The following is a 25,298-nucleotide window of genomic DNA, read 5'->3' on the forward strand; positions in this document are numbered from 1 at the left end:
TTGCCCAAGGACACAACGGCCAGGACAGAGATCCCAGGGATCGAACTGGCGACCTTCCGGTTACAGATACGCTTCCCAACCCCCTGAGCCACAGTCATTCCATAAATGATGATTTATGGAATAATGAATTATAAATCAGGAATGCTTTTTAATGGAATATCTATGTAGATGTACATCAACATAGACCTATTTCCCATCACCATCACTCTTGTGTGCCAGTGGTGTAACTTCACAGTATTAATGGGTGGAGTAAATGATACCTATTTGATAATGTCAGCAGTGCTGAAACACATGGTATTGTATGAAAATATTTTTGTTATTGCATGCATTTCCATTTCTGTATGAACAAAGTTACAGTTTCACACATTTACTGCTTTTTTTTTTTAAATCAGCAGAGCATTTTTCATCATGTGGTAAAATAATTTGAAAAAAATGTCTAATCCTTTTGACTCCATAAACTTTTTGCCATGATCCTGTGTTTATGTATTTGGACATTTTGATTCTATCTTATTTGGATATATCTGAATAGTTCTGTTGTTCGTTCTACTGTGTTGTAGTAGTAATAAGGAAGTGTGTTTAGGTGCTTTTACTTTGAAAGGGAGCGGGCGGAAGGAGAGACGAGAGAGCGGAGGCAGCAGAAAAGAGAGGAGAGAGAAAAGCGTGCGCGAGATGCTGCTAGCGTCTACAGAGACTTTTTTCCAATGGACAGTGAGGATAAATCATCCCACGCCCACGGCTGAGTAACAGAGCGTGACTGTGAGGTGGTGCAGCCCGGACTGGTTTGCACTGTTGCCTCGAAATATCCCTAGTAAGCGGCGTGCTAACTTGGCTAATCGTAGTTAGCCATAAAGGCGGACTTCGCTGGACGTCACCTGACCTGCATGGAGTGGGAGACTACTGACTGCCAAGGCGGGCCGGTCAGGTTTGCTGCTTAAAAGGAGTAAGCGTGCAGCTCGGCGACCTAAGGGACGGACCTCTCGGCGTGCCGTGAGTGTATTGTGGACAAAAGACTAAGGTTTCCAGGTAGGAGCACCATTTTGTTTTCTTTTAGGACCGTTGGTTCCTACGCACCCTAGCATCGATCCAGGCCTGCACCGAGGGGACTTGGGAAATTGGGTGGTGTGAGAGTGTGTGGGGCCCATTACAGTAAAGAACTGTGTAACTGTTATTATTGTTATATTTTGTCATTGCAAGAGACTTCTTACTTTATTGATTTATTGGGTGTTTACCAAGTCATTCAGTAAACCTGCTTGGTTTAAACATAAGATTTTGTGTCTAGTACTGTTTCTTATCTATAGTTCAAAGTAAGGTAAAAGTGTATTTGTGTGTTATACGTGTGTAAATCAGGGGAACTTTCACTGAGGGCAACTAAGTAAGTTTAAGATAACTAGAACTCAGGGCGTACCCGGCTATAGTGGAGTACACAGTCAGGGGCGCTACATAAAATGGAGGCACCGCTGGGATATTTTGTTGTTTAAGTCTGAAGTTCCCAAACACGTGTATTTTGAGATAAAAGCAGTAACTTTGATATTGTTTGGTCATGGATGTTCAAGCTATGCACTCTGAGTTGTTCGAGGAGCTTCAGGAATGGAGTCGTGGAGAGACCTTAGATGAGGCTCACACACTGATGGTGCTTACTCCCAAAGGAGTGGAGCTAGACCAAATAGAGCACACTCTGGAGAGTGTTAAAGCTTTGGGTCGAGTGTGGGTCAGAGGCCGGAGATACAACAAAGCGCTTGATAGGCTAACTGTCCTGTGTGAAACCAAAGAGAAAGTAGATGCCACAAGAATCCCACCTGAAGTGTACCCTACGGGGGCTGGTGAGCCGTGGTCCATCATAGTGACAGCTGAAGCTTCGCCTCGTGAGGATTTTTCCCAGAGTAAATCGAAACGCGGGGCAGAGGCACAGGAGAATGGTAATGGTAACAGAGTCGATAATCCGTGCTGTGGGCGATTTGTTGGCAAAGATGGAGAGACCCTCCAGTGAAGGCAATAGTTATTGTAACACCCCTTTCAACACTTGGGATACAGATTTAAATGGTTACCTGTGTGTTGGGCCAATAACTGAGGTTCGACTACTGGAGCAGAGTGGATGACTAATGAAACGCTCTGAGAACTTGGTTTGATCAATTTGTATTCACAATTAAAGAATCTTACATACATACAATGAAAACAATAACAGTGCATGAAAGGAAAAATTGGGCCCAAGTCATGGAAAATAATAAACAAAACACACACAACCCCGGGGGATTTGACTCAGTCTCTCTCTCGTGTCAGCCGACACCCTTAAGTGTGAGTCCAGCAATGAGGATTCTCTTTGCAGGATGTGCAAAGGAGGAATGACGTGCAAATCTGTCCTACCACTTTAGTAGAGTTTGTACAGTTCACAGTTCGTCCAAAGAATTTAGTTCTCTTCTTAAAGCAATCATCTCAAGGATCCTGGAGGGGTGGCTCGCCATCTTTGGACTGGATCATCACTGAACTGTACTCCCAAGTAAAAAAAACCTGACGCAGAAGAATCCGAGCAGTAACAAACTCTTTTCTGGTTAACAACAATTTCTAGATAGCTTATTTCCACCGTACAGTCCGACTGGATAAAAACAACCACGCTTTCCACTTGGAAAAAACGGACTTTTCTTCCTCTCCCTCTCTCCTGATATCCATAGCTGCTATGCAGTGAACGGCAGGAGGCGGTACTTCCCCCTGTATACTTCAAGGACCATCAGGACATTATAGACATCTTCTATTTTATTAATTCTCAACAAAATAATTTAACTTAATAAAACTTAACAGTGAACTCAAAATACTAACATCACTCATAACACACTAAAACCCTTAGTAACACTCCAGGGTTACATTATCGTAGACTCAGAATGTTCTCGGGCACAATACCAACACCAGTTGGAGAAGAGACATTCGAACAGTGGGTTGAACAAGCACACCTAATGGTGGAGGAGAGTGACAGTTCTGCTAAAGAAAAGAGGCGCAGAATCATTGAGTCTTAAAGGTCCAGCACTAGCGGTGGTGAAAGCTGTAAGGACAGCTGATCCTGATATTAGCCCAGAACAATTTCTAGAAGCTGTTACAAAAGCTTTTGGCAGTGCTGAGACGGGTGAGGATTTGTACTTTGCTTCTCGGTTACTACAACAGCAACTGCAGGAAAAACTATCCGACTTTCTGAGGCGATTAGAGCAGTCGCTGAGCAGGGTAGTGAGTTGTGGTGGAATTGAAGCCCACCGTGTTGATAGGACAGGAGTAGAACAGCTCCTTAGGGGTGCCGTGTACTCCGACATGATGTTAGTGCAACTCAAGCTGAGAGACAGGAAAGAAACCCCACCCAGTTTTGTAGAGCTCTTAAGTGAGATCAGAAGTGAGGAGGAGTATGAAGCCTCCCGGGCTAAATTGCATCTGGTAGCACACAAAGTCCAAACACAATCAGAACAGGACAACAGACAGATTGAAATTCAGAATCTGAAAACTGAGATTCGAGAACTGAAGTCTATGGTCTCATCCGTGGTAAACCAGTCATGCCCCGCACCAAGAGAAGTTGCAGAGCCTGTTCCAACAAGCAAGACTGACGGTGTAGAGAGTTCAGCAGATGGCGAAGTGGTTGCGCTGAGAAAACTGGTTAAAAGGTTGCAGCAGAAGCTGGACGCCAGAGAGCAAAGGTCTGTTGTGTCCTCTCCAGTTTTGAGAGTGGAGCCGTACAGGTCTGGTCTGAACTCTGCACGGACAGGTAACACCAGTGATAAAGAAAGCAACTTTTGTTACCGCTGCGGAAAAAATGGGCATTTTGCTAGTAAGTGTGGAAATGCCGCAAACCAGGCCAAGGTTATCCAGAGGTTCATTCAGTCACGGAAAAAGCCCAAACGACGGGAATCATATCCCAAACCCCCTGATGCAGGTGATACCGTGTGTTCAGTTAAGAGGAGTGAAGTAGTCATGCTAGAGGACAGAGGGATCCCTAAAGGTTTGATAGGTCCATCTAATGTAAAGCAAGTCAGAGTGAATGGTGAACCGTGCAATGCTTTGTTAGACAGTGGGTCAAGAGTAACCATTATTTTTGAGAACTGGTATAAGGAGCACTTGTCAGGTGTCCCAGTTTACCCAGTTTCAGGTCTGGCCATCTGGGGTTTGAGTGATTCTAGTTACCCTTATCTCGGCTATGTCGTTGTGGATGTGGAATTTCCCGAGCAAGTCAAAGGAGGTCACGAGACCATTTCGGTCTTAGCTTTGATCTGTCCCAACTCCAGAGGTCCGGACCTCTGGAGTTGGGACCCCATGATCATAGGCACCAATGCCTCCCTTTTCCAGAGATTGGCCACCTTGTGCCAGGACACCGTAGGCGTGAGTAGCGTGCAGACTGTAAGCCAAACAGCTGGAGTTTTAACCCCACCAGCTCCTGTGGAGATCCCTGTAGAGGATGAGGGTGGAGTAGGCTGGGTGAAGTGGGTTGGGCCCAGCTCCCTGTCACTCCCAGCCGGTCAAAGCTGTCATGCTATATGCCGGGTGGAGCTAGAACAACCACTCAGCAAAGGCATATTAATGGTGGAAGCATCCCCAACCATTCCGTTGCCAGCTGGCATGCTGCCGCAGCCCATGGTGTTGTCTAGCTCTGCGCTGGAGGTAGACCATTTTGTTGTGGCAGTGCAGAATCAGTCTTCCCGGGATATCGTTCTCCCAGAAAGGACCGTTATGGGTCAGTTGTGTACGGTTGATACTGTAACTGCAGCAGTTGAAGTCTGTTCAAAAAAGGGGAAAGATCAGAGAGAGCTAGATCCCCTTCTCGTAAATTTTGGCGACTCACCTTTGCCAAATGAATGGAAAGAGCGGCTCCGACAGAAGTTGTCCAAGAGGGCTAATGTGTTTACCCTCAGTGAGTGGGATGTCGGTCTGGCAACGGGAGTAGAGCATCACATTCGGATGTCAGACTCCAGACCATTCCACGAACGGTCACGGCGTCTTGCACCAGCTGACATTGACGATGTGCGCAGACACATACAAGACCTATTACAAGCTGGCATTATCAAGGAATCTCGCAGTCCTTATGCCTCTCCCATTGTCATTGCTAGAAAGAAAAATGGCAGTATCAGGAATGTGCATTGACTATCGAACACTAAACCGTCGAACCATTCCTGATCAGTACACCACTCCCCGCATCGATGATGCACTTGATTGTTTGTCAGGGAGTAAGTGGTTCTCTGTCCTGGACCTTCGCAGTGGCTATTACCAGATACCCATGGCGGAGGAGGACAAAGAAAAGACCGCGTTCATTTGTCCGTTGGGTTTCTATCAGTTTGAGAGAATGCCCCAAGGTATCACAGGGACACCCTCCACTTTCCAGAGATTGATGGAGAAGGCAGTAGGGGACATCAACCTCCTGCAGGTACTAGTGTACCTCGATGACTTAATAGTCTTTGGCAGGTCCCTGGAGGAACATGAGGAGCGACTTTTGAAGGTGCTAGACAGACTGGAAGAAGTGGGATTAAAACTCTCATTGGATAAGTGCCAATTCTGTCAGCCGAAAGTGAAGTATGTGGGACACATTGTGCCTGCAGAGGGTGTTGCCCCCGATCCGAGTAAAGTAGAAGCGGTTACTAAATGGCCGGCGCCCACAGATTTGAAATCCCTGCGATCTTTCCTGGGGTTCTGCGGCTACTATCGCCGCTTCATAGCTAACTATGCTTCCATTGTAAGGCCACTCACAGAACTCACTAAAGGCTATGCCCCTACGCAGCGCAGTAAGAAAGGCCGGGCAGGACAAGGAAAAACCTACTTGAAGGAATCAGAGCCCTTTGGGAGTAGATGGGATCAGTCGTGTGTTGATGCTTTTCACCACATCATTCAGTGTCTGACCACTGCCCCTGTGCTAGCCTTTGCCAAGCCATACACCCTTCATGTGGATGCCAGTCTGAAAGGTCTTGGGGCCGTGTTGTACCAAGAGCACCCCCAGGGGCTGCGGCCCGTGGCTTTTGCCAGCCGGAAATTGAGCTGCCCCGAACAGCGGTACCCAGTGCACCAGTTAGAGTTCCTGGCTTTGAAATGGGCCGTCGTGGACAAATTCCATGACTATTTGTATGGCGCAAAGTTTACTGTGAGCACTGATAACAATCCGCTGACGTATGTCCTTACCACTGCAAAGCTAAATGCAACAGGGCACCGATGGCTGCACCAGATGAGCAGCAAGGGTCCCATGGACTTGGTTTGCATGGATTTTCTGTCTATGGAGCCAGACTCCAAGGGGATAGGTAATGTCTTGGTGGTAACTGACCATTTTACCCGGTACGCACAGGCTTTCCCCACCAAAAACCAAAAAGCCACCACGGTTGCCAAAGTGTTGGTGGACAAATATTTTGTGCACTATGAATTGCCTGCCAGAATACATTCTGACCAAGGACGAGACTTCGAGAGCCGGTTAATCCGTGAGCTCTTGCAGTCATTGGGTATACGGAAGTCTCGGACAACTCCCTATCACCCCCAGGGGGATCCGCAACCCGAGAGATTCAATCAAACCTTGTTGTCAATGTTAGCGACACTAGGGGATGAGAAGAAGCGAACTTGGAGTCAGCATGTAGGGTCACTAGTTCATGCCTATAATAGCACAAAGAGCGATGCCACAGGGTATTCTCCCTATTTTTTGATGTTTGGGATGGAGGCTAGGTTTCCCGTGGATGTTTGTTTTGGAGCATCTCCTGATGTGTCATGCGCCGTGGTGCGCGGGCACGAAAGGATCCAGGCGCAGACTCCGAGCTAACAAAAAGACACTTTATTAAAACAACGAAAGGCGACCCGGGGAAAGTAGAGAGCAAAACAGAAACTAAAAATCTGGGGAAACAATGACACGAGGAAGCCGGGATCGGGACGGCGGGGGGCTGCAATAGAAAGGGGAGATGATTACTAGGGAGCCAGGAAGCGGGGAGAACATATCAGGACTGAGTTAGAGTAGGGGCTTACGATAGAACGGAACCGTGGGAGCTCGGGAGGGAAGTGTGGCAGTCCGTGGGGGCAGGAAGTCCGTGGAATGGCGAGTGGGCCAGGTGAGCGCCGCGAGATCCAGTTGAGCCGGAGGACAGGCAGGTAGCAGACGCCGAGTAGAAATCTGGACAGAAGTAGGCAGGTTAAACAAAGTTCCAAGCAGAAGAGAATGCACACTTTTCGTGGAAGTCTGGTTACCACTGTGGGGATGACTACGGACTGGCGTGGAGCATCCGTCAGCGCCGGATTAAGTGGATCTCCGTGTAATCACCGGGATGGAGAGCAGGTGTGCTAGTGATGGCCCAGCCCGGGGGTGTGGCTACCCGAGCATCACGCATTCCACAGACCATGACATGATGGAGCTGAGGAGAAGACTCATTCACAGTATGTGACGGACTTGAAACAGGATTTGCAGAGAGCTTATCCATTAGCCAATGAGGCTGCTGATAAGGTACACAAGAGAAACAAAAGAGCTTTTGATCGACGAGTCAGTTTCCAAGCCTTGGAAGTGGGAGACAGGGTACTCCTTAAGAATCTGGGGTTGAAGGGGAAACATAAGTTGGAAAGCAAATGGAACGCTGTACCACATGTGATTGTGGGAAAACTGCCCAACCTACCGGTGTATAGGGTGAAGCCACAAACGGGTCAAGGTAGTGTGAGAACCCTACACAGAGATCATTTGTTACCGATTGGGACAGAAGTAAGACTGCCAGAAGGCATGGCCAGAGATGAAGTGCCAGCGAGACCACAGACTCGCAGGATGGGAAAAGGAAAAGAGAGGGTAGAAAGCAGAGACATGAGTCAAGACACTGGGGAGTCGACTGGACCGTCAGATGTAGAATACGAGAGGCCACATGCCTGGTACAGAGACTGTGTGGAGAAAGTGTTGAGGGAGGAGTCATTTAGTGACAATTCTCCATTGGCATCGGAGGATGACGCTCAAGCTATGTTTCTATCTGAGGGCAATGCCAAAGAGTCTCAGGAGGAAGCAGATGACATTGGTGATGTAAAGAACACCGATACAGAGTCAGAAGAGGAGAAGCAAAGACCTCTCTCAAAGAGGTCTAGGGGAAGACACGGAGTATTGGAAAAGAGGTCAGCAAATGCCTTAGGTCAGGGACGACTGGGAAGAGAAGAATAAAGCCAGTTTTGAGACTGTCCTACGATGAACCAGGGAAGGCTAGTCACCAACCTATTACTATTGTTCACAGAGGGGTTGTGATAAAGTTGGGGAATGTGTAAATGAAAAAAAAAAGTGAAGTTCTAAGAGTGTCTGTTATACATTCAAGATGTGTGGAGTTTTATTTGTTTTCAGTCGCCTTGGGAGATGTCTGATGAGGAACTCCAGACGATTAGAAGGGGGAGGATGTGGCCCGGGTATATTTTATGGGGCTAAGTTTTATTTCCAGTTGGATATATCTGAATAGTTCTGTTGTTCGTTCTACTGTGTTGTAATAGTAATAAGGAAGTGTGTTTAGGTGCTTTTACTTTGAAAGGGAGCGGGCGGAAGGAGAGACGAGAGAGCGGAGGCAGCCACGAGAAAAGCGTGCGCGAGATGCGGCTAGCGTCTACAGAGACTTTTTTCCAATGAACAGTGAGGATAAATCATCCTACGCCCATGGCTGAGTAACAGAGCGTGACTGTGAGGTGGTGCAGCCCGGACTGGTTTGCACTGTTGCCTCGAAATATCCGTAGTTAGCGGCGTGCTAACTTGGCTAATCGTAGTCAGCCATAAAGGCAGACTTTGTTGGACGTCACCTGACCTGCACGAAGTGGGAGGCTACTGACTGCCAAGGCGGGCCGGTCAGGTTTGCTGCTTAAAAGGAGTAAGCGTGCAGCTCGGCGACCTAAGGGACGGACCTCTCGGCGTGCCGTGAGTGTATTGTGGACAAAAGACTAAGGTTTCCAGGTAGGAGCACCATTTTGTTTTCTTTTAGGACCGTTGGTTCCTACGCACCCTAGCATCGATCCAGGCCTGCACCGAGGGGACTTGGGAAATTGGGTGGTGTGAGAGTGTGTGTGTGTGTGGGGCCCATTACAGTAAAGAACTGTGTAACTGTTATTATTGTTATACACTGAACAAAAATATAAACGCAACACTATTGTTTTTGCTCCCATTCTCCATGGGATGGATGTAGAGACCTAAAATTCATTCCAGATACACAATATAACCATCCCTCCCAAACAGTGGTCACAAATCAGTCCAAATGTGTGGTAGTGGGCACATCTGCTATATTGAGATAATCCATCCCACCTCACAGGTGTGCCACATCAGGATGCTGATCTGACATCATGAGTAGTGCACAGGTGTACCTCAGACTGCCCACAACAAAAGGCCACCCTGGAATGTGCAGTTTTTTGCGCTATTGGGGGTCTGGGGACCCAGAACCGGTCAGTATCTGGTGTGACCACCATTTGCCTCATGCAGTGCAACACATCGTCGCATGGAGTCTATCAGATTGTCAATTGTGGCCTGTGGAATGTTGGTCCACTCCACTTCAATGGCTGTGCGAGGTTGTTGGATATTCGTGGGAACTGGTACACGCTGTCGTATACGCCGGTCAAGCACATCCCGAACATGCTCAATGGGTGACATGTCCGGTGAGTATGCTGGCCATGCAAGAACTGGGACATTCTCAGCTGCCATCTGCCCTGAACAATGTGAACCATGATTCATCCGTGAAGCGCACACCTCTCCAACGTGCCAGACGCCATCGAATGTGAGCATTTGCCCACACAAGTCTGTTACGGCGACGAGCTGGAGTCAGGTCAAGACCCCGATGAGGACGACGGGCATGCAGTTGAGCGTCCCTGAGACGGTTTCTGACAGTTTGTGCAGAAATTGTTTGGTTGTGCAAACCAATTGTTCCAGCAGCTGTCTGGGTGGCTGGTCTCAGACGATCTTGGAGGTGAACCTGCTGGATGTGGAGGTCCTGGGCTGGTGTGGTTACACGAGGTCTGCGGTTGTGAAGCCGGTTGGATGTGCTGCCATATTCTCTGAAACGCCTGTGGAGACGGCTTATGGTTGAGAAATGAACATTCAATGCACGGGCGACAGATCTGGTTGACATTCCTGCTGTCAGCATGCCAATTGCACGCTCCCTCATTGCTTGTGGCATCTGTGGCATTTTGCTGTGAGACAAAACTGCACATTCCAGGGTGGCCTTTTGTTGTGGGCAGTCTGAGGTACACCTGTGCACTACTCATGATGTCAGATCAGCATCCTGATGTGGCACACCTGTGAGGTGGGATGGATTATCTCAATATAGCAGATGTGCCCACTACCACACATTTGGACTGATTTGTGACCACTGTTTGGGAGGGATGGTTATATTGTGTATCTGGAATGAATTTTAGGTCTCTACGTCCATCCCATGGGGAATGGGAGCAAAAACAAAAGTGTTGCGTTTATATTTTTGTTCAGTGTATTTTGTCATTGCAAGAGACTTCTTACTTTATTGATTTATTGGGTGTTTACCAAGTCATTCAGTAAACCTGCTTGGTTTAAACATAAGATTTTGTGTCTAGTACTGTTTCTTATCTATAGTTCAAAGTAAGGTAAAAGTGTATCTGTGTGTTATACGTGTGTAAATCAGGGGAACTTTCACTGAGGGCAACTAAGTAAGTTTAAGATAACTAGAACTCAGGGCGTACCCGGCTATAGTGGAGTACACAGTCAGGGGTGCTACATACAGTTCAGTTTACGTTCCTGGTTTTGGCTCTTTTAGTTTTGTTTCTGCTTTGTGTAATATTTGTATTTTGTGGTCTTTGTTTTGTCGTCTAGCCTTTAGGTACCTCTTACCATGTTTGTTTATCTCTTGTCCCTGTGTTTTATGTTCCCTCCTGTTACCCTGGTCTGTTGTGTCCCCTTGTCAGGTTACTCCCAATCCTAATGTCAAGTTCATGCATCTTAGTCTGTTTCTCAGTGTTGTTACTTCCTCTTTTATTTTGACAGTCTCTTGTCCTGTATACATCTCATGTGCTGGTAGTGTGTAAGTAGTTTCAGCTGTTCTTCCATCTGTTGCGCATCCTCTCATAATCGCATGTATTTAAGTCCTCAGTCTCCCTTCGATCTTTGTCATGTCATCTCCGTCTGCTGTGTCTGCTCTTTTCTTTTCTTTTGTTCCATGTTCACTCCTAGTCGTTAATTCCAAGTTTCTTAGTCCTAGCTTCCAATTTATCTTTTGTTTGTTTCTAATGCTTCTAGACAACAGTTTTACCCTCAATCTGTATTTCTTGAAAAATCATAAATCCCTTATAATGAATGACTCAATCATTTATGATGAATTTATTGATATGTAACCTATATGCAGTTCTTTTTGACAGGTAGTGCATTTGTTAAGATTGCAAATTAACAACAATGGTGGAATTACCACAGATAACTATAATGCATGACTGGACTATCTGGACTGTGACTTACCTCAGTAAAACAACTCTACCCTTTGAACCCACCGCTAAGTCAGGCAGTTCATCACCACTCTGGTCAAAAGACGACTGACTGATTGACAGGCCAAAGAACTTCAGTCCTGACTGGACCTCAGAGCCAGTTATTTTCTGTGTATATGAAAACATTTTAATTAATTAAGCTGCAGATTGTATATTGATAAATACGTTTAGTCATCTTTTTGAATTCCTCGATGTTGTGTACCTGTGAGTAAGTAGGACTGATTCTTCCTCCTCCTTCACTGTGGAATATGTAGATGCTGCCTTCACCATTATATTCCAAAGGTGCTCCAACTGCCAAATCCCTGAATCCATCTGAGTTTAGATCAGGCAGCACAGCAAGAGAAGAGCCGAACCTTCCTTTGACAGCTGCACGTCCTCTTAGTACTAATGGATCATCAAAATTACACTCCACAAACTAAAAGCAGGAGAGTGAATATTATATGATCATTAGGGAAGTTGACAAATAAACTAATTCATTTAATTGAAGTGGATAAAACTTTGATTTACCAAAACAGTTAGTCTGCAAACATAAACTCTTCCCTCTCTATCAGGCTCCGTGTACATTGGGGCTGATATGAAGATTAGATCAGTGATATCATCGTCATTTATGTCCATGACACACACCTCTGCCCCGAAATATTCACCAGTCTGATACTGTGTAAGAAACACATTATTGATGAAAATAATCGCATAAAGCCAAATGACAACAATTTGTATTTAAGAAAGTATTTACTACCAGTTAATAATCCCAGTCAGTTTTGTCTTGCTGTAAGTACATACCTGTGATGCCAACGGCTCAATTGTTTGGTTTTGAAAGCTTTCTCTGTTAACAGCGACCACAGCTCCTCTGTGTTTATATCTTGGAGCACCAACAATTGTCAGGGAACCACTTTGGGTTTTAGCAGTTGCCATGGAGTAACCTAGAATTTAGGTAGGCAAAAAGAGAAGATAGATATAAAATCTGATATACGTATTTGTGTGAAAGAATTACAGCAGAGCTGTGTATATACATGATTACATGTGTATGAGTTAGATTGTTAAAGCTGTAATATTCTTACCAAGATAACTGTTAGGCTCCAAAGACACATCCTCATATGTTTTCAGCTTCTCCCCTCCAGTTGTGTATTGCACGTAGCCTCCCTTCCACTGGTTTGCACCAACAATAGACATCTGAATTCCCTACAGTGCAGACAGGAAATACATTTTATATACAATTTATTTTACCTTTAAAATCTGGACTCTTGTTTTTATAAAAAGTGTTTGAATCTCTCTTTCTATGACTAGACTGTCTGGTGAGTTTCAGGTAGTTTTAATTACCTCGGGCACAATAACTGCACTGAATCCCTCCTGAGACATTTCCATTTTCAGAGAGACTCCACCGGTTTGAGATCCTGTAATAATATAAAATATAAAAAGGTTTATTTATAGACACAACGCAACGCATTACACTAGTAATTTAGTGTAATGATATCTGTTTATTATAAAGGTGCCTCAGTAGTTATTTTTCATTTCACCAATACTTCGTGAAATCGACCTTTAGCCTCAAGCAATGATACAATAATGCAATGTAACATTTACAGAAATTTTATCAAAGCTTGCTAAATGTTAAATATATAATTTACCTTCAATGGAAAAAATTTTGTCCTGCAAACTCTGCCGGATTATTTCAAGTGCGTTGAAGTTCTGCACTTGAAACACGTGATTGCCTGAGGGAGACGATGCAATGGTGCGTAGTTCTTTTTTTGCTTCAGGCTGAATAAATGCATTCCCCACCTAGGGTTGTTTAAAACGTGTTTACATTTAATGCAAAATTATTTACTGATTTTATTAAAACTTTAATACAGTTTAATACAAAGATTAATACAGTCTGTTTAATACAGACATTAATACAATATCCATTATTAATTTAGCTTTTTTATTTATTGAAATTTATTGAAATTAGATACCACTCATAACTCATAACAGCCATTGCCTCAAGGCGCTTTATATTGTAAGGAAGACCCTACAATAATACATACAGAGAAAAAACCAACAATCATATGACCCTTGATGAGCAAGCACTTTGGGAAGGAAAAACTCCCTTTTAACAGGAAGAAACCTCCAGCAGAGCCAGGTTCAAAGAGGGATGGCTATCTGCCATTCAGATGCAGAGAGGTCTATTAACACATAGTGAGTGAGAAAGGTGACTGAAAAAGAAATAATCAATATATCATGGGAATCCCCAGCAGCCTACATCTATTGCAGCATAACTAAGGGAGGATTCAGGGTCACCTGATCCAGCCCTAACTTTATGCTTTAGCAAAAAGGAAAGTTTTAAGCCTAATCTTGAAAGTAGGGATAGTGTCTGTCTCCTGAATCCAAACTGGAAGCTGGTTCCACAGAAGAGGGGCCTGAAAACTGAAGGCTCTCCCTCCTATTCTACTTTTAAATAATATAGGAACAACAAGTAGGCCTGCAGTGCAAGAGCAAAGTTCTCCAATGGGGTGATATGGTACTATAAGGTCATTAAGATAAGATGGAGCCTGATTATTTAAGACCTTGTTTGTGAGGAGCAGGATTTTGAATTCAACAGGAAGCCAGTGAAAAAACCCAATAGAGGAGAAATTAACATTAACAATAGTGTAAAAACAGTGTGATGATACGGCCCGGGTTTCCATGGTTTCTGTGAAGGTGGCTCATTACTTTGCTCCATATACTGTAGGAACATGTGACTGTAGTCTAATAAATAACCAAAACACATTATTAGTATAAATTTTAAACATTATGCAGGTTTAAATAATGGAGGTACTTACCCCAATAGCAAATCGAACAATGTTTTGATTCCCTGCTTGCTGTGCTGCATTTCCCAGGTCATACCGGTCATTAGATTGTCCATCAGTAATTACTATCAAGACTTTCTTCACATCTGGTCTGGAACCTCTTTGTGGTGTGAAAACATTGTTTCTGTCAAATTAAAAATAAACAAATCTAATTTCAACATAAAACATGTTTTTACAGTGCACATTTTGATCATAGAGTAAATTGCATGAATGATTATTATTTTGCATGCATCCATTTGTTTCGTATTATCGCTCATGGACATTTTAGTATTTTGCAAATCTAGTTAATGCAAGTTCTTCTTTTAAAACTCTTGCATCAGTCAATACAGTTTTTAGTGTGGTCAGTCTCAAAAAGAAAATTATCAGGAAGTCTGTCAAGATCATTTAACTTTAATGCTTCAGTAATATCATTGCAACCCTTACACAACATGTCTGATGGCCTTAGCTGTGTAAGTTGATCCCTCCAGCTGTGTGATTCCATCGATTTCAGTCTTTAGTGATCCAGATGAGGAAAATTTCTTGAAATAAAAATGAACCCGAGGTAACGAGGAAAACTGGGAAACAGAAAACTGAAGAAAGGGAGAAACAATATAAAAAAATATAGAATAGCCTTTTTTTTTATGGAGATAAATGAAAAGCAGGTGAAACTATTTGTGTCTGTAATACGATATAACTGACAGGTAGTACAGTGTCTTACCTGTGCATCAACTGACAGAAATGCCTGGATTAGATCTTCCACAAACGTCGTCATTGTTTGAAAATCAGGGACAGATACGCTGCCTGAACCATCCAACAGAAAAGCAATGTCTACTTGTGTCGGGCACACTATCAAATAAATGAATTGAAATTGATTATTTTAGGTGAATTTTAACATTTTAGCAAATCTACTATGAATACCCACATATTTAGACAATTAGTCTTTTATAAGAAGAAAGAAAAGAAGAAATTAAGATTAAGATATTAAATTAGTTTAAATGAGTCTTAAAACTGCTTACAGAAGCCTAATTTAGTTATTTGTAGCCTTGATTTTTGCATTCAGTTCTAATTACTTGTATTTTCTTCCTGTATTACAGTCATAGAAACAGCATTGTGTTCAAACTTATAACACTAAAAGAAAGACCCTCTGTACTGTATGTTCTTGTTATGGTTGGAATTTGTGTTACTGTGAGCGACAGTAGCCTCATGTTTACGTTGTTCTTATGTAACAGGAATACATCGTGATGTAACACACAGCAACACAAATTATTTTCTCCAGGAAAACCATAATACATTACTTATTTGCATACAGAGCTTTAAAGAAGTCGTAAGTAGCTTTAGAGGGAAGTAAACTTCTCTGTCTCCTTTTAATTTTTTCCCCCAAAGATCTTGTGTGTATGTACTAGTCTTCTTGCATTTTGTCATGCATTGCATAACCCAAACAACCAGGCTTAGTTTCATTTTTGTAATGAATTTGAAATCAAAGGGTGTTTTTGTATTTGTTTTTCAAATAACACTTTCATTTTACATGCAGATATGGTTATTTCATTCTGAATAACCCATATGGAAAAGATATATATAAACCTTATAAAGTTTGTATCTGTCTTGTGTGAAACTTGTATGAAAAGCATATAAGTTTAGAATTAAATACATTTTATGCTGTAGATTTAATCTTGGCTAGCTCAAATTTTACCAGCATTTGTTTCAGTGTTGATGGATTCAGGTCAAATTAGTCCAGAAAAGCTCTTTGGATAAAACTATAATACAATTAATCCAAACAGACAATCTGAAATAAGGCTTAGAGGGGAAAACTGTAAACAAACAAAAAAATAATCAACAAATCATACAACTTATACTTATATTCATCTATGAGTAATCACATCTCACACAAACATAATTTTCTATTTACTGTTTCTGATTAACCCTTAATTGCTGGAATATATAAGAGAAGTCTTGAGACAGTTTCAGTTGATTTAGTAAGACTATGTTCAAGTAAAAATGCAAGAGATTTTTATTAAGGAGGCACCGGGACTCTAATTATTAAGGGCACATTTTCACAAACTCCATTTATTGTTACCGTCTGGAGAAGAAGGTACAGGTGGTCCAAATGTATTAGATCGGTCCATGTGAAAACACACACCGTTGTACATGGTGATACTTTTGCAGTCCCTTGGAATTGTTGGACCACACACCTGAGAGGAGACAAAGTCAAGTTCCCATAAAGTCCCATAAACATCGGTTCAATCCTTATAAAATCAACCAAAACTGAAAAAAAAAAAAAAATCTCACACGATCCAGCAGAATATGTAGATTTTAAAAAATTACTTCAGTCTATTTAAAGCCATTCAAATGTGTCCCTTAATGCTATTAAAAAATCCATGTTAGAGGCCACCAAAGTAACTGTCACGACCGCGCTGGCAGACGTGTGGAATTGGAGAAAGGACCCAAAATGCGGCAGCTCTGGTGCAGATGAGTATTTATTTAACAAAAGAAAATACAAACAGCAAAGGCGTGGGTGAAGGTGAAACAGGAAAACCTAAACTGGGTAAAACTAACAAAACAAACCAGAAACGAAGATGCAGGGAGGTCCGGGGAAATACATACGGAGAGACGCAGGGAGACCGAGGGGAAGCAACACAGACGAACCAGCAATTACTAAGACAGAAAATACAACTTAAATACACTCAGAGAACACAGGGAGATTACACACAGGTGGGAAACACAGCTGGGAGTGATTAACATGACGAGACTAGGGAGGCAACTGAAAACACTCACATAAGATGCAGACCATCACAATAAAACAGGAACTTACACATGAAAGGACACAAACTAAGAAACGCGGACTAGATACAGGAACACACGGGGGGAACAGGGTAAACACTAATCAGAGGAAGAGCAGAACCAAAATCGTAAAGAGAAAAACACAAAACGCTGGGTCAAAAGGACCCAGGATCATGACAGTACCCCCCCTCCAAGGGCGGATCCCAGACGCCCAAAGACACGAAAACAAAAAGCCCCCCCACGGGCGGGCGGCGGGGGTCCAGGACGGAGGGCCAGAAACAAGGCCACAAAAACAAAAGGTCCACCAAAAGCACAGGAGCACAGGGGACAGGTCGCAACTCCTCAGGGGGCCGGCCCGGAGGCCGACAGCACAGGAGGCCAAAACAGAAGATTTCAGGGGGACGGCCGTGCGGAAGGCAACGGCGGCGACGAAGGAGACGGCGGAGCAGTTCAGGGGGCCGGCCGCGCGGAAGGCAGCGGCGGCGACGAAGGAGACGCCAGAGCAGTTCAGGGGGCCGGCCGCGCAGAAGGCAGCGGCGGCGCTCCAGTGTCAAGCGCACTGGCTGAGGCCCGGTGGGCACAGGACCAGACGAGGCCGGACCAGGCGATGGCGAGGCCGGACCAGGCGAAACACAGGCAGAAGCCGGACCAGACGAGGATGTAGACTCGGATGAAGCCGGACCAGACGAGGATGAAGACTCGGATGAAGCCGGACCAGACGAGGAAGGACCAGAGGATGAAGACTCGGATGAAGCCGGACCAGACGAGGAAGGACCAGAGGATGAAGACTCGGATGAAGCTGCAGCAGGCGAGGATGATGATGAAGCTGCAGCAGGCGAGGATGATGATGAAGCTGCAGCAGGAGACTGAACGGGCCCCACGGACCCTCCAGCGGAGACAGGAGGCTGAAAGGGCCCCTCGGACCCTCCAGCGGAGACAGGTGGCTGGACGGGCCCCTCGGACCCTCCAGCGGAGACACGAGGCTGAACGGGCCCCTCGGACTCTCCAGCAGAGACAGGAGGCTGGACGGGCCCCTCGGACCCTCCAGCGGAGACACGAGGCTGGACGGGCTCCTCGGGCCCTCCAGCTGACGAGGCATGAGGCTGGACGGGCTCCTCGGGCCCTCCAGCGGAGACAGGAGACGAAGGCCGGAGCGGTCCCTCGGACCCTCCAGCGGAGACAGGAGACGAAGGCCGGAGCGGTCCCTCGGACCCTCCAGCGGAGACAGGAGACAAAGGCCGGAGCGGTCCCTCGGACCCTCCAGCGGAGACTAGAGACGAAGGCCGGAGCGGTCCCTCGGACCCTCCAGCCAAAGCCAGCACAAAGCCAGCAGGCACGGAGTCCTCTGGCAAACACGAAGGCAATGGGTGCTGTGCTGAGCACTGGCCCTGCTCAGACAGCACTGACACGGAGTTGTTCTCTGAGGGCTGCCTAATCTTCAGGGGTCCAGAATCATGACAGTAACCCCCCTCCAAGCGCGGATCCCAGACGCCCAAAGACACGAAAACAAAAAGCCCCCCCACGGGCGGGCGGCGGGGGTCCAGGACGGAGGGCCAGAAACAAGGCCACAAAAACAAAAGGTCCACCAAAAGCACAGGAGCACAGGGGACAGGTCGCAACTCCTCAGGGGGCCGGCCCGGAGGCCGACAGCACAGGAGGCCAAAACAGAAGAGTTCAGGGGGCCGGCCGTGCGGAAGGCAACGGCGGCGACGAAGGAGACGGCGGAGCAGTTCAGGGGGCCGGCCGTGCAGAAGGCAGCGGCGGCGCTCCAGTGTCAAGCGCACTGGCTGAGGCCCGGTGGGCACAGGACCAGACGAGGCCGGACCAGGCGATGGCGAGGCCGGACCAGGCGATGGCGGGGCCGGACCAGGCGAAACACAGGCAGAAGCCGGACCAGACGAGGATGTAGACTCGGATGAAGCCGGACCAGACGAGGAAGGACCAGAGGATGAAGACTCGGATGAAGCTGCAGCAGGCGAGGATGATGATGAAGCTGCAGCAGGCGAGGATGATGATGAAGCTGCAGCGGGAGGCTGAACGGGCCCCACGGACCCTCCAGCGGAGACAGGAGGCTGAAAGGGCCCCTCGGACCCTCCAGCGGAGACAGGTGGCTGGACGGGCCCCTCGGACCCTCCAGCGGAGACAGGAGGCTGAACGGGCCCCTCGGACCCTCCAGCAGAGACAGGAGGCTGGACGGGCCCCTCGGACCCTCCAGCAGAGACACGAGGCTGGACGGGCTCCTCGGGCCCTCCAGCGGACGAGGCATGAGGCTGGACGGGCTCCTCGGGCCCTCCAGCGGACGAGGCATGAGGCTGGACGGGCTCCTCGGGCCCTCCAGCAGAGACAGGAGACGAAGGCCGGAGCGGTCCCTCGGACCCTCCAGCGGAGACTAGAGACGAAGGCCGGAGCGGTCCCTCAGACCCTCCAGCCGAAGCCAGCACAAAGCCAGCAGGCACGGAGTCCTCTGGCAAACACGAAGGCAATGGGTGCTGTGCTGAGCACTGGCCCTGCTCAGACAGCACTGACACGGAGTTGTTCTCTGAGGGCTGCCTAATCTTCAGGGGTCCAGAATCAGCTGGGGACTGAGACCTAGCCTCTGGGGAAGCCCTGGAGTGGCAAGCTGTGCCAACGGCAGCTAAACCATGAAAAGCCCCCTGAGGTGAAATTAAACTTTCTCCCTGCATGGAGTGAGTGTGTATGATCAGTAACACTGGAGCTACGGGGGCCTGAGCTACAGGCGGCACTGGAGCTACGGGGGCCTGAGCTACAGGCGGCACTGGAGCTACGGGGGCCTGAGCTACAGGCGGCACTGGAGCTACGGGGGCCTGCGCTACAGGCGGCACTGGAGCTACGGGGGCCTGCGCTACAGGCGGCACTGGAGCTACTGGGGCCTGCGCTACAGGCGGCACTGGAGCTACTGGGGCCTGCGCTACAGGCGGCACTGGAGGCTCTGGAAACTGAACTGAAACTGACACTGGAGACTGAGCAGAAACTGACACTGGAGACCGAGCAGAAACTGACACTGGAGACCGAGCAGAAAGTGACACTGGAGACTGAGCTGAGAGTGGCTGCGGGGTAGCTAACCGAGCTGAGAGTGGCTGCACAGGCGATAAGCAGCTCGCGTTGACATCCGCCACACAAAACACAGCCCCTGAATGAACAGTCACAAAGTCTGGAACACACACAGAGTCCTCACTCACCACAGCCGGTAAATTAGAAGTCCGAACGTCCGGCTGTGGGGTGGCGCCCCGGCGGGCCGGGCAAGACCACATCCGGCGAGTAGGGCAGTGAGGCAGGAGTGGCTGAGAGAAGGTGTGGTGTGAGGTGGAGAAAGGCCTGTATGGTCGGGGAAAGCGATTCCAATAGCCATGGCAGGCCGAAAAAGAGCCGTTACAGCCGATTTTCCACTGCGCGGCGAAGCTCTTCCGGGGGGGTGTTCCAGCCATAGGCTGAGAAGATTCTCCACAGTGAAAATGATATCGTCCTTTAGCTCCTCAGAAGGGTTGCAAGCTGCTGGGTCCATATTGGCTGGTTCGTACTGTCACGACCGCGCTGGCAGACGTGTGGAATTGGAGAAAGGACCCAAAATGCGGCAGCTCTGGTGCAGATGAGTATTTATTTAACAAAAGAAAATACAAACAGCAAAGGCGTGGGTGAAGGTGAAACAGGAAAACCTAAACTGGGTAAAACTAACAAAACAAACCAGAAACGAAGATGCAGGGAGGTCCGGGGAAATACATACGGAGAGACGCAGGGAGACCGAGGGGAAACAACACAGACGAACCAGCAATTACTAAGACAGAAAATACAACTTAAATACACTCAGAGAACACAGGGAGATTACACACAGGTGGGAAACACAGCTGGGAGTGATTAACATGACGAGACTAGGGAGGCAACTGAAAACACTCACATAAGACGCAGACCTTCACAATAAAACAGGAACTTACACATGAAAGGACACAAACTAAGAAACGCGGACTAGATACAGGAACACACGGGGGGAACAGGGTAAACACTAATCAGAGGAAGAGCAGAACCAAAATCGTGAAGAGAAAAACACAAAACGCTGGGTCAAAAGGACCCAGGATCATGACAGTATCTGGGGTGTGTAAAAAAAATTTTGTGCATATATGTTTTTAAATAACATTTTTCCTCAAACCTTTTTAAGTTTTCAGGCCTATAAACACATTTAGTTTTTAATGCAGCTTAAATATGTAAAACTTGAATTAAAAAGAAACATATTCAAATTAAGGAGACAAAATTTTGCATTGACTTCTATTTCATTCAATATGCTGAAGTTATTGTAAACCCTGATTCTGTGAAGGACAGGTGGGAGGCACACTGGTTTTTCATGGGATGACCTTCATGCAAAAATAACAAGACATATAAGGATAGAGGATGTTGCTCCTCAGTGTTTTTAACAAAGTTCTCATAGTGTCTGCAGTTCAGTAACTCACCACAGTGTTTTGTGTCGCGGGATCGCTTTTCATTGTCAGACCAAGAGACATGTTTACTGCAAAATCGGGTGCTGTATTGAAAGTGTATTGAAAATTTAAATACTAATAAAAGGCAATTGAAAGGAAAAAAACAAGACTTAAATCGATGACTGCAAAGAACCATGACTGAAACACTTCCCCATTTGATATGACAAGTGTTAGACATCGAAACTTCTCTTCACTGTAAACCAGGATGTATAACAGGCAGCTTTAATATCAATGCAAATAGGATTCAGTTTCACTATTGCTTCATTTTAAAGTTTTAAATAATTACAAAAGAAACATTTTAACAATAACATTATTAATAACATTGACTTCTTTGCTTATTTTACTTCATAATTTGGCAAAATAATATTAGTTTTAAAGTCTCGATGTTATAAACAAAGATATTTACTTATTGTGATTTGAGTTAAACAAGTTTCTGTGCTAGCGTCTGTGGGAAATTTCTTTGATGTCAACATGGTTACTGTCAGAGTTTCATCACATTTGGTTACCTACCTTCAATTTGGATATTTTGGCAGTTTGGGGAAGATGTGGTGCAGCTATATACTTTTCCTCTTCCATTTTGTGAATACTGTTCAAGGGGAGCACTGACGAGCAAACTGAGGAAATAAATTCAGACAATGATGAAGTCTAGAGTGCAAACTGTGGTTAAATAAACCCCATATGTTTCCTGTTAAGAAGTATTATATCCTTGTCTGTTTATTACTGTGGGCCTTAACAGAAATGATTGTTAAAACTGCAGTTATAGATCGACATCCAACATAACAATGTATGTTGTGACTTACTCTGATTGTCTTTGAACCACCTGGTATCCAAAACCAGCAGCAGAGTTATTCAGGGCCTTCCATGCCACGGGATCAATATTGAAACAAAGTGCAGCATTTAACACTGAGAATTCAAGAAGAAGGAAGAACATCTGTAATTTTATTTAAAGCCACTGTAAAGGATGATAACATGGTTATATTATCTCTAATTCGAATCACATATGAGGAACTCCATACAGTGTATGTGTTAGTTTGATTCCACCTCTTGAATCCAGTCACAGCTTTCCACAGTTACCACTAGAGAGCATCAAAGTCAGATACTAGATTTGAACACTGGCAGGTAATTATTCACTTGAAAAACATACTTAAGATTTTATTATGGAATTAGTTTTGTGTCTTTGATTCTTATATCTTACTCCATCTGTCAAAAGCAAAATACTGACACTTAACTTAAAGACGTTAAAGATGTCGTTGCTATACTATAGTATGAAAAACTATTAATATACTGTATACATTTGCTTATTTTACAGTACTAAAAATTGAACTGTGTAGAGAATGTCACTGGTGTGCATATTCCTCTTTCCTCCTGAACTGTTTGTCAGATTCATCAATACGTGCCACACCCATTCACAAGTAACAAAAAAGTCTGTGGAAGTTGATACTGCGAATGTAAATGCCCAAAGAAAGAAATTAAAATCATTAGCATGTGATTGCTTTGGATACTAAAAATACTACAGAGAACCTAAAATGATTTCTTCTATGACTACTGTCCAGTAAAAATCGTGTATTGTTGCGATCCTACAGCTGTCCGGTTGTTTATTTTTGCCACACAAATAAAGCCTTCCTTTTATGGACATGCTAAGAGTAGTCAAAACGTCACATAGTGCTAACGCTTTTTTGTTTCCTGCTTCATGTCACAGTATTCAACAATGACAGTGTCATGATTTCAAAGTTTTGCGAAACCTATTTTGAAATACATTTCGTAACAGTGGTACGCCCTTAATTTCTGCTTTTCCTTATTGTCACAAGTTTTGATATTTTTAAAATCAGTTAAAGAAAAAATGTACTTCTTCACTTGTTTGCTTTTTTTCATATGTGCATTTATATTTTTCAGGTGTATTTAAATCTGAATATATACTAGTGTTCAATTAAAAAATAAAATAAAACAAACATTAAAAAATAAAAATAAAGAATTTAAAAAATAACCACCTGTAGCAAAGGTGAGTGCAGGGTCATGAATACGTTGGATGGATGAAGTATGACGTCACAGTGGTGTAAAATGTTCTGTTTTTTGTAGCCCTGCACAAGGTAGTAAGGCAGATATGATAAATTTATTATCTCTGTATCTTAAATCCAGTTTTACCATTTTCTAATGGTTTATAATCAAGCGTTTAGTTTGTTTCAGTAAAACTATTTATGAAAGACTTTTTCAATCAGTGAATTTCAACAACAAAAAAAATATGCTATTTACAGCTAGAAGCTAACTGAGCTAATCGCACATTTAATTTGTATTAGCAGAGGCTAAAACGCAAATACAGTAACGACCATCACTAAAGTATTTCTGGATGATATTATTTCACTACATGGTTTATAGTCCTTGCTGGTTTTTAATACTACAGTTTTTTCATTAAAAATGTTGCTGTCTTGTGTGTATTTAGTTGGAACACTTATAGCTTTAATTTACTTTTCGTTTGTTCAAAGGCCTGTAATGTTTTCAATATTTTCACCCATTTATTATTACAGAATGAAAAATCAGGAGGCACAAAACTTGTCTTACCTGATGAGAACAGTGTAGCATGAATTATCCAGTCCATTGTGTTAGTCCCATGAAAAATAATTCAAGCGTTTGTTTGGGGAGTTTGTTTTTTGTTGAGAACACACTGAGCAGTTGAGTGTTCTGCTGAAAGTATCACAACAGTTGTTGAAACCAAAATGCAGAAATCATAGGGTGTGATAACAAATGTAAGGCAACCATTTAAAGCAATTCTTTGGCAGGAGGAGTCACAATGATGACAGCACTGTCAGTAGTAGACAAAGGTGGCAAAATACCGACGTTCCTTGCTTAAATAAAAGTACAGATACTAGTGTTAAAAATAGTCCAGACTTAAATAAAAGTGAAAAAGTACTGGCTCTGAAATGCACACAAAGTAGAAAAGTAAAAGTAGCTCCTTGAAGAACATTTCTACCACCTCTTTTTATTGAAATATTGCTAACCGAACCTTATACTGCATTTATGTGATAGAACATAAATTTTATTTAAGTCTAAACTTTAATTCTAATAAAGGAATTATATTTCACAATAATTTCAGTTGAGAGGGTCAGTAGATTTTCTCAGTGTCCCAGCTGTGATCAGGCTGTGACCTGAATTCAACAAGAATTCAACAAGATGTCCTGGTTGATTTTCATCCTCTACACTAACACCGTTTATGCTGTCTTTATATTCTACACTATCGGCCCGAGTCTTGCCTTAATCATGTGTTGTGCATCTTGTAGCATGGGGTAACGAGAAGCGATTAACACCTCACGACCAGCTCCCGATCATCAACCGTATGGTCACAAGAAAATCAAGCCTGTTTGAAGTCCTGTTGCCCCTCATGAGGGTATCAATGCAACCTCTCAGACTGCGCACGCACAAACACAGAATAGAAGTGAAACAGATGGAGTAGCACGGCAGTGCAGCGTGTGATCTGGACACAAGTGATGGAGGCACAACTTGTAGAACATTAGCAAGCTCATCCGAGCCTTTTCGATGTGGCCTCACAAAATTATCACGGCTGCACCAACCGTGAAAAGAGATGGACATTGCTGCTCAATTGCAGCTGCCTGGTCAATGTTTTTCAAAGTTGATGGTGGTGTGTGTGTCTGTGTGAGTGAAAGACAGAGAAGGAGAGCGAGAGACAGATTTTGTGTTATAAGCTTCATATTATCACTTCATGTTATAGACGCAGTGTGAGCACTCAGGTCGCATCAGAGCATTGGGCTGTATAGTGTGAGACCCTGCATCATGACCAACAAACTTCTAATCCCTGCAATTC

General features: G+C 44.8%; 1 protein-coding gene across 2 annotated transcripts in view; it reads right to left on the bottom strand.

Annotated features, from left to right (window-relative positions):
- LOC308390945 (integrin alpha-M-like) overlaps window positions 1-25,046 on the bottom strand; it is a 35,283-nt gene extending 10,237 nt beyond the window's left edge. The window contains exons 1-15 of one of the 2 annotated variants that reach the window (XM_080873318.1): window positions 24,041-25,046; window positions 22,285-22,387; window positions 21,995-22,098; window positions 21,458-21,528; window positions 16,294-16,408; window positions 14,938-15,065; window positions 14,664-14,809; window positions 14,214-14,364; window positions 13,044-13,194; window positions 12,739-12,812; window positions 12,480-12,600; window positions 12,202-12,341; window positions 11,929-12,075; window positions 11,624-11,836; window positions 11,396-11,529 (exon numbers count right to left, since the gene is read on the bottom strand). In XM_080873318.1, coding sequence (XP_080729444.1) covers window positions 11,396-11,529; window positions 11,624-11,836; window positions 11,929-12,075; window positions 12,202-12,341; window positions 12,480-12,600; window positions 12,739-12,812; window positions 13,044-13,194; window positions 14,214-14,364; window positions 14,664-14,809; window positions 14,938-15,065; window positions 16,294-16,408; window positions 21,458-21,528; window positions 21,995-22,098; window positions 22,285-22,387; window positions 24,041-24,077 — 1,835 coding nt within the window. In that variant the 5' untranslated portion in view covers window positions 24,078-25,046. Of the gene's footprint in view, window positions 1-11,395; window positions 11,530-11,623; window positions 11,837-11,928; window positions 12,076-12,201; window positions 12,342-12,479; window positions 12,601-12,738; window positions 12,813-13,043; window positions 13,195-14,213; window positions 14,365-14,663; window positions 14,810-14,937; window positions 15,066-16,293; window positions 16,409-21,457; window positions 21,529-21,994; window positions 22,099-22,284; window positions 22,388-24,040 lie in introns of those variants that run through there. The other variant, XM_080873319.1, reaches the window with a different exon arrangement.
- Between the last annotated feature and the right edge of the window lie 252 nt (window positions 25,047-25,298).

Source organism: Rhamphochromis sp. 'chilingali' (genome assembly GCF_963969265.1).
Source record: "Rhamphochromis sp. 'chilingali' genome assembly, chromosome: 22".
Classification (NCBI taxonomy): domain Eukaryota; kingdom Metazoa; phylum Chordata; class Actinopteri; order Cichliformes; family Cichlidae; genus Rhamphochromis; species Rhamphochromis sp. 'chilingali'.